General features: G+C 54.5%; 1 protein-coding gene across 2 annotated transcripts in view; it reads right to left on the reverse strand.

Annotated features, from left to right (window-relative positions):
* LOC101116543 (matrix-remodeling-associated protein 5) overlaps positions 1–15,611 on the reverse strand; it is a 28,726-nt gene extending 13,115 nt beyond the window's left edge. Inside the window, exons 1-5 of one of the 2 annotated variants that reach the window (XM_027963681.3) lie at positions 15,484–15,611; positions 11,876–12,094; positions 8,737–8,866; positions 7,782–8,172; positions 1,420–6,411 (exon numbers count right to left, since the gene is read on the reverse strand). In XM_027963681.3, coding sequence (XP_027819482.3) covers positions 1,420–6,411; positions 7,782–8,172; positions 8,737–8,866; positions 11,876–12,094; positions 15,484–15,530 — 5,779 coding nt within the window. In that variant the 5' untranslated portion in view covers positions 15,531–15,611. Of the gene's footprint in view, positions 1–1,419; positions 6,412–7,781; positions 8,173–8,736; positions 8,867–11,875; positions 12,095–14,298; positions 14,578–15,483 lie in introns of those variants that run through there. The other variant, XM_027963682.3, reaches the window with a different exon arrangement.
* Between the last annotated feature and the right edge of the window lie 866 nt (positions 15,612–16,477).

Here is a 16,477-nt window from a genome sequence, read left to right on the forward strand (position 1 = left end):
AGAGGAGGAAAGACAAAGAGGAAAAGGGAGGTACGTTCAAGGAGACTGCAGGGCCGAAATAGAGACGCAGATTTGTGGACACAGCAGAGAAATGAGACGGTGGGATGAACCGAGAGAGGAACGCTGACATATATACCCCACACGTGTGAAATACAGACAGCGACTGGGAAGCTTCTAAATAACACAGAGAGCTCAGCTCGGTGCTCTGCGATGACCTAGAGGGGGGCTCATCACTTTTAGTTCCTCGCTTCGCCTAGAATCTGGACATCCAAGCAGATGGGTCGTTTTGGAGGAAGCAAAGTGGTCTTTGCAGCACCCCGGCCTGCCAAGTAGAGACTGTTGTATGGACCCTTGTTATATGGGCTGAATTTTGTCCTTCCACCATCAGTTCCTATGCTGGAGCTGGACCCGTCCCCTCCCCCCCACCGCTGCCCCTAGAAGCTCAGAATGCAGCTATGCTTGGAGATGGTCTTTAAAGAGGGGATGAAGGTAAAAAATGAGGTCTTCGAGGATGTGTCCTGATCCCATAGGGCTGGGGTTCTGATAAAAAGAGGAGATGGGACACAGACGGATGATCACGTGAGGAGAGGCCATTGACACGCCGAAGAGGATTCAGGAGGAATTACCCCTGCTGTCACCTGGATCTTGGACTTCCAACCTCCCAAACAGTCAGAAAATAAGTTGGCTGCTCCAGCCGCCCCGTGTAGGGTGCTCAGTCATGGCAGACGGAGCTGACTCATTGAAATCACAGCTCTAGGTTCAAAGCAAACCAACGCCCGCTGAGCTGAGACCAAACTCCAGCGACCTTCCAAGCCAGTGGGAGGATGCAGGGGGCTTCCCCTCACCCTCCCTTCCTGCAAGCCCCTCGTGGCTTGCAGATGACTCCTGTACCGAACCTCACGGGGATAAGGAAAGAGGTTCCTGTGTGGAACATTTCTAAGCCTCGGTTTCTCATCATTTAGTCGGTAAGTCACATCTGATGCTTTGCGACCTCGTGGACTGTAGCCCGCCACCCTCCTCTGTTGGATTCTCCAGGCAAGAATACTGGAGTGGGTTGCCATGCCCTTCTCCAGGGGATCTTCCCGACCTACGGATGGAACCCGCAGCTCCTGCACTGGCAGACAGTCTTTACTTCTGAGCCCCCTGGGAAGCCCTAAGTCCCGCTTAGGGATGCTACGTGTTTCCACGGCTGCTTTAAAAATCAAAAAAACACCTCACACCCTTGTTCATTTTGTCAGTCCCCCGTCTCTGTAAAGGGATACACCCGTTGAGAAGATTCTCTGGAGTCCTTTCCCATCACACCTACCTGTTGTCCTCTTCTGAGAGTCTCTGCTTCTATGTGGACTTCTGATGCTCAAGGAACCGACCCCTCTTCACCTACCAGCCCCGCTTAGGACGCCCGACATGTAAAGGCCCTACCTGTGGACAGCTTGGTCCAAGTCACGAAGGGCTTGGGCTTCCCCGTGGCCTCACAGGGGAATGTGACGTCCGTCTCTGCGGTGACGGTCACGGCCTGTGGGGATTTGGTGACGATCTGCGGCTTTTCCCCGAGCGTCCAGAATTTGGACGCAGGCGGCCCTCCGGCAGAGAAGAGCTTTCCGCTGCCGTGATGGAAGCTTCTGGAGGGCGGGGCGGAAGACATCGCGAAGGGGATGGAACTCCGGGTGGAGGAGACTGGGGGGATGGTCCGTACATTGGTGGAAGGGAACACTGTGGTCCTGGGGGTGTGCAAGACTGGAGGCGCTGGGGGCCCCAGGTCCACGTGGAAGATGCTCTGAGAGTGTGTTCTAGTGTAAGGACCTACATTGGCCTTCCTGTCTCTCAACGCTGGGGCTGGAGAGCTGGGTCCCTGAGGTTTTGGAGTACCTCCTAACTGGGGGAAAGAGACGGTCCTGTTGATAAAGAAAGGGAATCTTCCGCCGGGAAGAGGAGGCGCTCTCGAATTTGGAAGCTTGCCCACGGGGTCTCTTCTTAGATCGGGCAGGTGGTTATTTGCAAACGATCTCGAGTTGCCCTGGAATCGGTCAGCTCCTTGGCTGGTCACCGTACCCGGAATGCTAGGTTTGGACCCAGGCCACAAAACCACCACGGGAGTCGTCGGATAACTAGGTGGTCTCGGAGTCGTCATGTGCCTGCCCTCTGGCCAAACCCTCGACGGGTACGCGGTGACTCCCAGTTTGCGGGTCAGGTGATGAGGGGGCTGGAAGGTGACCAAGTATCTGAAGGGGCTTTGTGTGACCTCGTGCGGGGGTCTCACGGTTCCTCTCGGTGGGATCGGTGTGGCGGGAACTCTGGCTGGTTGGTGGAAAACCAGGGCCCTCCCAGCCTCGTCTGGACCGTCTGGAGCACGGGGAAGCACGTTTTTCATTGCACCATCAAACGCTTCCTTTCTTAACGCCTCCTCTGGGGTCAAGGTGAACCTGTCCTGCTTGGAAGAGGGCGTGGATAACTGGTCTGGCTTCACCAGATGCTGAGTCACTTCGTTATTCACGGAAGGCGCTTTGGTTTCTGGGGTCCCCACGTAATGGAAGGAGACGTGGTGTTTGGAAGCTTCCCAGGCTGGGGACGTCCCTGAAGTAAGAGGTGGTGTGGGCTCTGTGGTGGTCTCTGCGAAGGGCATCAAAGTTGTGGGTGGGAATGGTGATTCTAGCTCCTCCACCGGGGCGTGAGTGGTCATGTGACTCTGCGGTCCGATTTCAGAACGGACGGTAGCGTGAGTGGTTTCACGGCCTCTCTGATCACGGACGGTGGTTTCCGCCAGACTCGAGGATGCCTCTACATTTAGGATGGGGACAGTTGTCGAAGGAGCCGCCTGTTGGGGTTGAAACAGCGTAGAGACCGCCGCTGAAGGAGAAAACTCAGTAAGCAAACCTAGATGCACCGACTGTCTCTCAGAGGGTGATTCTGTAAGAGCTTCCAAAGGGCTGGTAACAGGTGGGTCTGTGTGTTCCATCCCAGGCTGGGTTGCCCCTGGGGGATCCCAGCTCGTCGTTTTTGGAAAGGGAGACGTCAGAGACGCCTCCTTAAACCCTCTCGCACGGGAGACCTCAGCCACAGAAGGTGATGCCGCGTGAGTGAGTGAGCCTCCAGGGACCACAGTTTGATAGTCCCCGAGGTCTGTGACACCATGCTTTTTCATTTCCTCTCCGTCTGACGCGGGCTCACGTGTGACTGGAACAGTCTCTCGGAATCTGCCAGGAGATGAATGTGTTTTGCTGATGCTGGCTGTGCTATAAGCTTCCACGCTGGTTATCTCCCGTGGGTCTCCAGTAGTGAAAGAGACGGTGGTAGGGGAAAGTGCAGCTTGGGAACTGGGGGGGAAAGAGGTTTTATGCTTATCTTCTGGAGAAAGGCTGGGCTTGGACACAGATGCCGCAGAGCTCAGGGTGGAAGTGATGTATCGGTGTCTGTTGCGCCTCTTGCCCTGTCTCCTGTGTGGGCTGCCCCTGGATACAGGTTCAGCGTGGTCCTCCATGTCCAAGCGTCCGGTGGTACCTACAGCGCTGTTAACCCAGGTCGTAGGAACCAGAGAACTCGCCACGTGAAGGCTTGGAGTCTTCACTTCGGGGACTTGGGTCAGTGGAGTCGAGAAAGCGTCTGTTGGGGCAAACGTCGTATGCGGGGTCTGTTTATGGCGGTGTCGGAATTTGTGGGGTCGGAATCGCCTCCTCCCGTGGGGCCTCTTTCGAGAAGGAAGAGTGGTCAGTGCTGATGGTGAAGTGTCCTTTCGGGCTGGTGTGGTCACAGGTGCCGTTGTGTTCTTGCCAAACACGACGCCAAGCGTGGACTCCCCGGGAGGCTGCAAGTCAGTGACGCTGTTCACCACTTCCAGCATCGAGTCAGGCGGAGTGGTCGGGTCTACGGCTTGCCCATTTCCCTCGACGCTTCTGGAGTCTGTGGGCTGTGTCTCTAGCATGCCCCCTTCCTGAAGTGTCTGAGAAGTCTCCTCTGTGTCCTCGGGAGTCAGTGGGTGGCCTGGAGTGCTTAAACCAGTTTTCACAAGCTGCTGGCTGTCTGTCTGTTCCTGGAGGCGCGTTTCAGGTGGGACGTCAGGGTCCCCTAAGGTGGGGTCTTCAAAAGGCTCAGACGTCCTGGCCTCAGCAACCCATGAGGCGGGAGTTGGCGTGAAGCGTGTGGAGGCCTGTTCTTTCACGGTCTTAGCTGGTTGTGAATTTGTCCCCAGGTCGGGGTAAAAGTAGGTCACAGTCTCAGACTCAGCCAAGGGTACGGCATCCATCGGAGATTCATCCTCAGGGGATGTGGACTCCGGCACGGATCCAGCATGGACGGTAGACCAGCTGTCTGTGGCTACGTTTTCCTCGGTGGGCTCTTTGTGTTCCATTTCCAGGGTCTGCAGAGTAGAAGATTCATAAAGTACAGATGCCGGTGTTGTGGCTGGGGTCTGGTTGGAGTCAACTTCAGTGGGAGTTGCCCCCACGGTCTTCTCAGAAAAGTCCTCCTCGATAAATTCTTCCACGAGAGTGCTTGTCACTCTGGGTTCACTACGAATGACTCCGTCGTGGCCAGGTTGGAGCAGAACAGTCCTAGGGGAGGAGACAGCACTGGAAACCTGCTCTTCCTCACCAAATATGGACATATCTCCCGAGGATTCTTCTGCACTGCTTGTGGTCTGCACAGGCGATGCTGAGCCGGGAGTGACGGCAGGCGGAGGTGGAGTCACTTCCTGCCTCATCAGTGAAGGCGAGCGGACTGTGATGACCTGCGGTCCTTCCGTCCCCTTAGGGAGATTTCTCCCACGGACTCTGGCTAAGATATCTGCCCAGCGTTCTGGGTTAATCTGCTTGTTGGCCACGTTTATCCTCCGCCTGGACTCGAAGACTCTGCGGCCTTCAGCGACGTTGGTCTCCGGCTCCTTTGCAGGGTGCTTCCAGGGTTTCAGCTTTCGGCGCCCTTTCCTGGTCTTCTTACCCCCGCCGCCGGCGTCATCCGTTGCTCTGATTAACACCTCTTGGTCCTGCGGGTGGAGGAGCGTCCTTGATGCGTTCTCTTCACCTCCCATGCCGGATCCGCCTTCATCCTCCACGATCCCGCCTCGCCCTCCGGGAAGAATCCTGCCTCCTGGGCGCCCGCGTCTTTTCGGAGACCCCTTCTTGCTCACCTGGACCCCCACCGTAAAATGATCTGCCCCTCGCTGGTTGACTGCCACACATCTGTAGTAACCGCTGTCGCTGCCTTGAACCTTGGGGATGGAAAGAGTGCCATCGGCCAGCACGTAGGCGTGTGAGGCGTTGGCCATCGTGTTCAGCAGCCTTTTGTTTGGAAGGATCCAGCTGATCTGGGCTTCCGGTACGGCCAGCGCCTGGCAAGGCAGCATCACGGGCTCCCCTGGGTTCTTCTGAACGGTCACTGTATATGCGTCAGGCTGAACAACCGGCGGCTGCACCAGGACCCTGTAGAGCATCCGGTCCGTCTCATCCCTCACCCGAGCGACGCACTGGTACAGACCAGCATCCGACGGCTGCGTCGACCTGATCTTCAGCCAGCCGCTGGTGAGGACGGAGAACCTGCCGTCGCGGTCTTCCATCGGCGCTTTCACGACGGACCCGTCCGGGAGCACCCAGGAGATGGAGGGGCTCTCGGAGGCCCTCACGTTGCAGCTCAGGTGGCAGGAGCTCCCCTCCAGGACGGTCTGGGCTCTCTGCACGGCTCTGCCGGGCTCGATCATCACCCAGCTTCTGCTCCGAGACAGCCTCGCGTCCTTGGCAGACAGGACCAGGGAGTGCTGAGACGAATAGGACAGCACCACCAGTTTGGCCGAGCTCAGACGCCGGTTGAGCTGCAGCTCTATGGACGGCTGCGTGACCCACTCCGGCTCGGCGAGGATGTGGGCCCTGACGCCCGTGTAGTACAGCGTGGTGTCATCGTCGGCATCTTGCTTGTACTGGTAGCCGAGCCTGGGGTCTTTGCCGAGCGCGGGTTCCCGGTGGAGCTTCACGGGGACCTCGCTGTAGTAGGCGATCAGCTTCCAGAGCTTCTCGTAGCTCTGCCGCGTCATGGGACACTCAAAGTCCAAGGCGACCGTGGCATTGATCTCTATCTCCTGGGGGTCCGTCTGGTTCAAGTGCAGCCTGTACACGTCAGTGGGCTTCTTGATGTCGCAGACCAGGTGGACCGTGTTTCCGTGCTCATCGCTCATGTTCACGGACACGTTCCACCCGGGGAACTGGAGCCCGTCCGGGGAGAAGGGGTGGTCAGCCTCCTCGTCTTCGTCCTGATCTTCCTCGCTACTCCGGCTCCGGTTCTGTCTCAGCGGGGACTCGATAGAGGGCTTCTGACAGTGGACGTCCTGCAGCTTCTGAAGCTCTTGTTGGTGCCACTTCTTGGGACTGAAGCACGTGGAACACAGCTGACCCCCTTCGTACGCTTTGTCCTTCTTACACTTCAGGACCCCTGAAACACAGCAGCAGACGAATGAACTCTAAGTCAGTGGCCTGAAGATTGGGCACAGGATGAAGCCTCTATTTCATCTTTATCACCTGGGTGCATCTCAGCCAAGATTCAAGACGTTACCTACCTGGTGTCCCTGATGTCACCTAGGAGCTTAAATCCATTTAACCCTGTGTGTACTAACTAAGGGTCTGGGAAGTTCTTGACAGGGAGTACTTTTTAAAAAGATATTGTTAGGGACTTCCTTCGTGGTCCAGTGGCTAAGACTCCATGCTCCCAACGCAGGGGGCCTGGGTTCCATCCCTGGTCAGGGAACTAGATCCCACATGCGGCAAGGAAAAGACATTTTTAAGCTGACAAGGAATCTCTCTTTGTACACAGGATGCAATTTTCCTTTTATGAAGGTTCAGGAGAACCTATGTAAGTCTCTGCAAGCCATGAACCTATTTCCAGGTGCTAGAACCAACTGTGGGGCTTTCCTGGTGCCGCACGTGGTAAAGAATCCCCCTGCAATGCAGGAGACTGGGGTTCGATCCCTGAGTCAGGAAGATCCCCTGGAGGAGGGCATGGCAACCCACTCCACTATCCTTGCCTGGAGAATCCCACGGACAGAGGAGCCTGGTGGGCTACAGTCCACAGGGTTGCAAAGAGTCAGACACGACTGAGTGATTAACACTTCAGAACCAACTGCTGGCATACCTCATTTCATACCGGCCTTTCATAACCACATTCTCTTTTGCAACACTTTTTCATGTCAGGCAGAATTCTCTTTTTTGGACTCACATTCTTACTCTTGGCTTCCTGGACAGTCAGTCCTCCAGAGTTTTGTCCTTCTCTGGCCAACACTGACGCTTTCAGCGATTCTGTGCCCAACTCATTATGGATGAACGATTCCTGGACTCGGTCTAACACCCCTCCCTTCTTGCCCTGCCCTGTCACTGAGGGTCTCGCCCACGCGGGTGGTTTCAATTACCGTCTACTGGCCGACGATGAGTTCCGTCTATGCTTCTCCATTCCAAACCCATCCTAGGAGAGGCACACGGACGCCCTACTTGACAAGCCCGTCAGATGGTACAAATGCTCCTCAAACTGATGCCTACAGAATCTAACTACATTTTCCTCCCTGCTAAACGTCTCTCGGCTTTTCTGTATTCATCCGGGCCAAGTCGCTTTAGTCGTGTCCGACTCTTTGCGACCCCATGGACTGTAGCCCCACCAGGCTCCTCTGTCCATGGGGATTCTCTAGGCAAGAAGAACTGGAGCGGGCTTCCCTTTTCTCCTCCAGGGGAATCTTCCCGACCCAGGGACTGAATACAGGTCTCCCTCGCTGCCGGTGGATTCTTGACCGTCCGAGCTGCCTGCGCGGTCCCTACCTTTGGATTTGGCGTCCCACTGCAGAAACCAGGTCATGTCACAGTCACAGGCCCACGGATTGCCATGCAGGTAGAGGTTCTCCAGAAGCGGCATGTTCTGGAGCATGCCGGCGGGGAGAGTGCTCATGGCGTTCTCGGCCAGGTAGAGGTGTCTCAAGGTGGAGAGCCTGAAGTGGTCCAGGAAGGCGAAGGTGGAGAAAGTGGCGGGGTGCAGCTGGTGAAGCAGGTTCCCCTCTAAGTGGAGGAGCCTCAGGGAGGTTAAGCCCCTGAACGCTTCCGGGTGGATGAACTCGATCTGGTTGTGGTCCATGTGGAGCCTCACCAGGTTCCACAGCCCCTGCAGGGTCTTGCCCGTGATGACACGAAGCTTATTGTAGCTGAACTTGAAAACCTACAAAGACCAGAAGTGGAAAATGTCACCCAGTCGTGGGACAGCCTTTCCCTTCCCCAGGGAACATTCCCAACCCAGGGATCGAACCCAGGTCTCCTGCATTGCAGGCGGATTCTTTACCAGCTGAGCCACCAGGGAAGCCCTGTTTATAATTTAAATAAAACACCACAAACAGGAATAGAAAGCAGAACAAAGGTCACGGAAGGACAGACAGGAAGCTCGTTTTTCATGATTAGAAAAAGTGGCCGTTTCATTCATTGTGAAGGAGGATTTTAAAGCTTTCCCTCTCCACGGCTGGTGGTTAGAGGTTGCAATTAGTGCTGGTCTTATTTGCCCAGGCTGTTTGTTTTTAGCAGCTAAGTTGTGACCGACCCTATGACCCTATGGACTGCAGCCTGCCAGGCTCCTCTGTCCATGGGATTCTCCAGGCAAGAATACTGGAGTGGGTTGCCATGTCCTCCTCCAGGGGATCTTCCCGACCCAGGGACCAAACCCGTGTCTCCCACACTGGCAGGCAGATTCTTTACCACTGAGCCACCTGGGAAACCGGCACGCCTGGTTTACCTGGAGCGAAATGAGGTCTCTCAGAGCCCCGTCGGGGATGCTGGGGATGTCATTTCCATGGATCATGAGGAGCTCCAGCTTCGTCAGTCCGGCAAACGACGTTTCCGACAAAGCCTGTATGCTATTAAACCTAGAAAAGAAAAAAGGAGGAAAAAAAAAAAAAAAGGAAAGTCATTTCTGGAAAAAAAAAAAAAAAAATCGTTGGGGCTGTCCCAACAGGAAAGAACAACTCTTTCTTTCAAAACAGGAAAGAGCCACTCTTTTTCTTTCAATGCTGAATGAGAACCCTAAAAAAACATCTGTGTGGGAATGAAAATCAGGAGCGCTCTGCCAATAATTGGTCATTCCCCGAGGGTTTTCAACCCTTTGCAGACTGCTAACAGGCAACGCAGACCCTGGGTTCTATCTGCAGTAGACACTGCTGTTTTCTCTTTTGCTTTTTTTCCCAACAAAATGCACCATGCCAGCCTCGTTATCTCCTTTGAGGCTGGACTTCCCTGGTGGCTCAGACGGTGAAGAAGTCACCTCCAGTGCAGGAGACCCGGGTTTGATCCCCGGGTGGGGAAGATCCCCTAGAGAAGGGAATGACAACCCAGTCCGGTATTGTTGCCTGGAGAATCCCATGGACAGAGGAGCCTGGAGGGCTACAGCCCAGGGGGTCACAAGAGTTGGACACGACTGAGCGACTGACACTACGGAGAAACAGCGCTGTGATATTAGGAGTGATATTCTCCTACTATGTGTACTTAATTTTTTTTTTAATTTTCAATTGGACGATAATTGCTTTACAATATTGTATTGGTTTCTGCCATACATCAACACGAATCAGACAATAAAACCATGGTACGCTGAATCCAGTTACACATTAAGCCAGAGGGAAGTATTATGTGTTGGTGCCGTGAAACTAGTCCTGGTCTTTTTATTTGTTCTTCTTTGGAAGGACTGATGCTGAAGCTGAAGCTCCAATCCTTTGGCCCCCTGATGCGAAGAGCTGACTCGTTGGAAAAGACCCTGATGCTGGGAAAGATTGAGGGCAGGAGGAGAAGGGGATGACGAGGGATGAGATGGTTGGATGGCATCACTGACTCGATGGACATGGGTTTGGGTGGACTCCAGGAGTTAGTGATGGACAGGGCGGCCTGGCGTGCTGTGGTCCATGGGGTCAAAAAGAGTCGGACACGACTGAGTGACTGAACTGAACTGAATATTACAGAAAACCATCTCAAGATACTGTTGGCCAAAGGAGGAAAAAGAGTCATTTTGATATCTGCCTTTGCTTCCGCTGGCAAAGTCTTTGCGTGCTCATTTGCTAAGTTGTCCCACTCTTTGCAACTCTATGGAGTGTAGCCCTCCAAGCTCCCCTGCCCATGGGACTCTCCAGGCAAGAATACTGGAGTGGGTTGCCCTGCCCTCCTCCAGGGGATCTTCCCGACCCAGGGAATGACCCTGCGTCTCCCGCGTTTCCTGCACGGCAGGCAGATTCTTTACCGCTGAGCCACTGGTAAACCCCAAGAGACAAGAGTGATCCCAGATCAACTCTGTTTTCCTTTCTACAAACTCGCAGCGCCCGTTCTACCCCGATTCAAACAGCTTTACTTCCTCTTCTGCATAAATCGGAAGACTATGAAAAGGAAGCTGGTTTTAAAATTGTCAAACGATTTAAAGATTATAAAAAGGAAACGGTTACTATTCTCTCTTCTGGCAAAGCCAACGTCTTTTCCCTGTGGAGTGATCATCATCGTGGTTAGATTTTTTTTTTTTTTTTTCAGACAGTCGAGTTTGCCAAGCTCTTTTTTTTTTTTTTTTGGAGAGAGCTATTTCATGGTCCATTGCTATGGATTTGCAAAGTGTTTATCTCTCTCTCTTAACTGCCCATTCCTTCACCCTTCTACTGGACCTTGTAATCGGTAAAGGCAAGAATTTCCGAGGCTCCGTACTCAGAGAGGACTTTGTCTTACTAAAATGTCTATTCATCAAACCCTAAATAGTTGTGTTGTTTTATACGTGGGAAGAAGTAGCTAGCATATTTTGCTGAAGAACTCCAAGTGATTGTTTACTATTAGAATTGTGCACATGAGGGTTTAGTATGAAAATTTTATGAGTACCTATAATTCACGGAAATGGACCCTTAGGTATAGAAAGTATATATGGGGATAGAAGAAAACTGAAACATAGAAATTCTCCCTGAAATGCTGTACTGATGTCTGTTTAGGGGGCTTCCCTGCTGGTCCCAGGTGCAGCTAGTGGAAAAGCACCCGCCTGCCAATGCAGGAGATGTAAGAGATGGGGGTTTGATCCCTGGGTTGCGAAGATCCTCTGGAGGAGGGCAATGGCAACCCACTCCAGCATTCTGGCCTGGAGAATCCCCATGGGCAGGACAGCCTGGTGGGCTACAGTGCATAGGGTCGCAGAGAGTCGGACACGGCTGAGCAACTAACACTTTCACTTTCTGATGGTCCAGTGGTTGATACTTCATGCTCCTCCCAATGCAGGGGGCTCAGGTTCAACCCCTGGTCTGGGAACTAGATCCTATATGCCTCAGCTAAGACTTGGCCTGACACAACTAAAGATTCTGTATGTTGCCACTAAGGCCTGACGCAGCCACATAAATAAATATGTTTTTTAAAAAACGGCTTAAAAGACATCAATATTTTAAATAGGCAAAACCTGAAAGAACTCTTATTTCATCAGAGTCACGATTGAGTCATACGGATAATTTACAGGGTCAAAGATGTCTCCCTCATTCTATTTATCACTTTGTAACAACTGCTGAAATCTATTTAAAGGCTATCAGCATATTTATGCACGCGTCATATATTCCGCATCTGCAGTGTATTAAAGAACTGTTATTAATGGAAATTTATGAAGGAGCTGAAGCTGTCTCTGATGGGTCATAAGCTTTGTGACAGAGATTTGTGCTGATTAATTAATTCAGATACTGGCCCCCAAAGGACCACATTTAGTAGAGTTATACATGTCCTCTTAATTAGGCCCACATCATGCCAGGCACGGTGACCCACAGACGAATACACACTCACCGTCACGTACGTTCTCACACACCCGTACACGAAAGACGAAACCCACCCGCCCGCCCGCTCGAGAGGAGGCTGAGATGGCTCAGAAGGAATGTGGTACAAACCCCAGATTGATTCTTTCCACATGTGGAGAGATCCCAGCGGGCACAGAGGCCAAGGATCGGAACGTGCAGTGGGCTTCGCTGGGGACGTAGCAGGCGCAGGGGTGGGGGCAGGCCAGGGCCACGTGGGGGCGTCCCCAGAGCAGAGTCAGCACCATGGAGAGGGCTCGCCACCGCGCCCACGTCATCCGCATCTCGTCCGCTCGGGCCATCCTGGCACACCTGTCGGGGAACCACACAAAGCCAGGTGTCAGACAGCGCTTCCGTACTGCCAGCTGGTTTCACCTCCACTGTGCCTCCCGACGCTAAGCTTCGCAAGGCGTCAGCGTGGGACATCTGAGTGACGCAAAGCATGTGCGTGGAGCAACACAAAACTTTAAAAAAAATTTTTAATCATCGTCTGCAACTCAGTTTAATACAACTGTAGAATACAGCCTTCACTCCTGACATCGATATTACGACTTGGACATGTCGCTGTGTTGTAAGGGAGGGTATGAAATTGACAGGCCCAGTGGAGTGGGTAGCTGTTCCCTTCTCCAGGGGGATCTTCCCAACTCAGGGATCAAACCCAGGTCTCCCGAGTTGCAGGCAGATTCTTTACCAGCTGAGCCACCAGGGAAGCCCAAGAATACTGGAGTGGGTAGGCTATCCCTTCTCCAGGGGATTTTTCTGATCCAGGAAGCCAACCAGGGTCTCCTGCATTGCAGGCAGATTCTTTATTAGCTGAGCTACTAGGGAAGCCCTGTACATACCAACAAATACACAAATGGGTGTATATATACAAATATATATTTGTATAAATGTACGAAAGGTGAAAGGAAAGGGTTAGTCAGTCAGTCATGTCCGATTCTTTGCAACCCCATGGACTGTAGCCCGCCAGGCTCCTCTGTCCACGGAATTCTCCAGCCAAGACTACTGGGATGGGTTGCCATTTCCTTCTCCAGGGGATCTTCCTGACTCAGGGATCAAACCCAGATCTCCAGCATTGCAGGCAGATTCTTTACCAGCTGAGCCACCAGGGAAGTCCTGTATACGTAAATATTTATTTGTAAAAATGTATATATACAGACACAAATGTACAAATATATGTATATGTAAATATGTATTTATATAAATGTAGATATAAGAGCTTCCCAGATGACTCAGTGGCAAAGAACCTGCCTGGCAATGAAGGAAAGTCAGGAGACACGGGGTTCAATCCCTGGGTCAAGAAGATCCCCTGGAGGAGAAAATGGCAACCCACTCCAGTATCCTTGCCTGGAGAATCCCATGGACCGAGGAGCCTGGCGGGCTACAGTCCATGGGGTCACAAAAAGAGCTGGACATGACTTAGCAACTGAACAACAATGTATATATACATGCAAGTATATACTTGTATAAATGTGTATATATATATATTTGTGCTTACATATAGCAGTGAGAAATTCCATGGACAGATGAGCCTGGTGGGCTATATAGATCACGGTGTTGCAAAGAGTCAGACAGGACTGAGCCACTAACACCCACACATACTTGGATGCCAGATACATTCATGTTTCAACTCAGAAAAGTAACTGTTATCTGCCCACCTCTGATGTTTATCTCAAGCCGTACATACTCTGTATAACTGAATAACAAGCTTCTCAGGAAATCCATTATGACCAGAAGTATTTCCTTCTTTTAATGGCATTCCTTAAAGTTTTACTCAGACCGTCTTCAAGGGCTTATAGAGATGTTCACTAAAGCAGAACGTATTCCATTGTATGTGAATTTGTCTCCTCTCTTTAATTCCGTGCTCCCCACCCCCCCACCTTGGAAGAACCAAAATGTTGAGAGGGAAAAACATTATTCTTTACCAGGGAGCAAATCTGGAGAAACGTCTGAAAAATCTGCCATGCGAGAAAGAGGCAAGGAGTAGCCTGATGAAGAATCTTGAGGGAAACAAAAAAGGTCAGTAAGACCCAAAAGAGACACAGAGAGAGGAAGGACAAAGGATAGGAAAGAAGGGAGGTCAGAGGAGAAAAAAGGGAAAGAGAAAAAGAGGGAGAAAGAGAAGGAAAGGATGAGTTACAATATTAGGTTGCATCAGCCGCTATCTCCTGTAGAAAGTCAGTGACTTTCTTCATGCATCAGTAAGTAACAACACACGGAACACGGTCAGAGAAACGCGCCCCTTCCCGACGGTGGCCAACCCTGACTTCTGATCATAAACACTGCATTTGCTCCCGCGCTGTAGGGACACCCCAGACGCACGCACAGCGTTTGCTGCCCCTTAGGGGGACCTGGGAACAGACGTTTTCTGAAGCCTTTACGCGTTTCGTTTTTCAGCTGCTCCTAAAGAGCTGACGGTGCAAGCAGCTTTGCAAACACCGAGCCCAGGCGCCTCCTCTCCGCCTTGGAACCGACCGGCTTCTGCGGAGCTTTTTTCGGTTCTCCAGGCCCCTCACCCGCGCGCTTGACACTCCACACGGGCTCATGCCCAAGCCCTGTGCACGCAGGCGGACCTGGTCCCCGGCGTCCCGAAGCCTCGCTCCCGGCTCTCTACCCAGGGCACCCCCGGAAGACCGCAGGGACGCGTCCCCGCTCCCCTTTGAAGCCCAATCCCGAGGCCTCGCGGGGAAGCCTCCCTGCGTCTGCGCGATCTCCGGGCACGCCCGGCGAACCCCGGGAAGCTGGACTCGGGGCGCGAGGCGGTCGGCGGGCGTCCACCCGGCCGGGAAGAGTCTGGAGGGGCCGGGCGCGCGGCCTTACGCCCCTGGCCGGCTTCCAGCGCGCGCTCCGGACGCGCCCGGGCAGGCTGCTCTGTGACTTCACAAAGCTTTCCCCGAGCGCGTCTCGGGTTACCCCGAAGGTCTCCGAGGCCAGAGACTCGGACACCAAAGGGCGTCTCTCCCCCAAAACGATGACTTCCCCAGCTTGCGCGCGGCTCAGACACTCCCCCCACCCCAAACCCCCGTCCCCTGGCAGAGGAAGGGGGTTGCTTTGCGTCTCCCCACTTTGCAAGGCAAAAGAAGGAGGTGGGCGGGGGTTGGGCGTGGAGAGTCTTAGGGATCTGGAGAAACTGGGGAGACGGCCCCGAAACTGTGACTTGCCTCTCGCCACCAACGCAGGAGCGCAGCCGGTTACACTTGAGGGTCTTGTCGGGGGTCCCCGGGGGAGGTGAGCGAGGCCACTTTGGAAAGGGGACCTTAGACCCACTCTGTGCATCTTCCGGCATGATTTCCGTCAGCTTCTGCGCTGGACGGTGCGGTGCTGCGCTTAGCCGCTCAGTCGTGTCCGACTCTTGGCGACCCCACGGAATTCTATGGGATTCTCCAGGCCAGGATACTGGAGTGGGTTGCTGTTTCCTTCTCCAGGGGCATCTTCCCCAGCCGGGGATCGAACTCAGGTGTCCCGCATGGCGGGCAGATTCTTCTACCAGCTGAGACACCAAGGAAGCCCGTTCCGGATGGTAGCTGGCGCTTTAACGGAGCGCCAGGAAACATTTCCAGAAGCCTTTGCCCTCGCCCCCTGCTCCCCCCAGCGCAACACCGGTCCCGTTTCTAACTCTCTCCACCCCTTGCAGACAGAGCCGCCCCCCCCCCACCTTCCCAGCAACCGCCGGGGGCGCCCCGGCAGCCCTCGGTCCTCACCTGTTCGTCGGAAGCCGCGACCCACGGGAGCGGGGCGCGCAGAGCATCCACTGGGCCAGGGCGCGCGAGTCACCGCCGGGGGTCGGCCGGGGCCATGTCCTGCTGCCCGGGGGGCGAGGCAAGGCGGCTCGGCTTCCCAGCGCGGCGCCCTTTTATTCCCGTCGCCGAGAGCCTTCCCCGAGAGCACGCCTCGGCCCAGCCCCACCCTGCCCCACCCCGGGGAGACGGGGCGCGGGGGACCCTGGCCGCGCCGCCGCCGCGCGCTCAGCCCTCCTCTCGGCTCCGCATGGCGCCGCGCACGGCCCGGGTGGGCACGCCTCGTCCACGCCGGTGGGGCGAACCGCTGGTGCCCCGCACACACACGGCCGGCTGGAGGAAGCTGGAGGGGCTGGTGCGGGGGTCGGGGGTGGGGAAGTATCCGGGCCCCTTCACCCCCGAGAGGAACTCCGGGGGTAGCCGAGGGACTGAGAGATACCCGGGAGCGCACAGCCGCGAGGTCTGCGCCCAGAGCGCCCTTCCCAGCAAGACTTGGAGGAGGACTGTCTTTCTTTTCAGTGGGGGCAAGAGAGAAGGAACACGGCTTGCGCTCCCCCAGGCGGGCTGGAGTTTTCTCTGGCGGCGCCTCCGGACCCCGAGTGCAGGCTGCAGGCAGCCGGGGGCGCCCGCCGGCATCTCCGGAGGAGCCGTAGGCGAGGCTGCAACCAGAGCCCCCGGCCACGCCCTCCCGCCTCTCCTGTGGCTCCTGGCAGCCACCATCCCTCCTCCAGCCTGAGTCCTCTTGCCAAAAAAAAAAAAAAAAGGTGGAATGCTTTTTTTCCTCGTCCCGGTTTGGAGAGCCTGAAGGGGCTGGGCCGGGATGAGCGCTTTGTGGAGCCCCGAGGTACTGGCAGGGGCAAGTGAGATGGAGGGCTGGGGAAATCAAGGCTGGAGACGACAGTGCTGTCTGTAACGCAGAAGGGGAAGGAAGAGGGGGAGAGAAAGACCTGTGTTGGTT

The sequence above is a fragment of the Ovis aries genome, chromosome Y, assembly GCF_016772045.2.
Source record: "Ovis aries strain OAR_USU_Benz2616 breed Rambouillet chromosome Y, ARS-UI_Ramb_v3.0, whole genome shotgun sequence".
Taxonomy (NCBI): domain Eukaryota; kingdom Metazoa; phylum Chordata; class Mammalia; order Artiodactyla; family Bovidae; genus Ovis; species Ovis aries.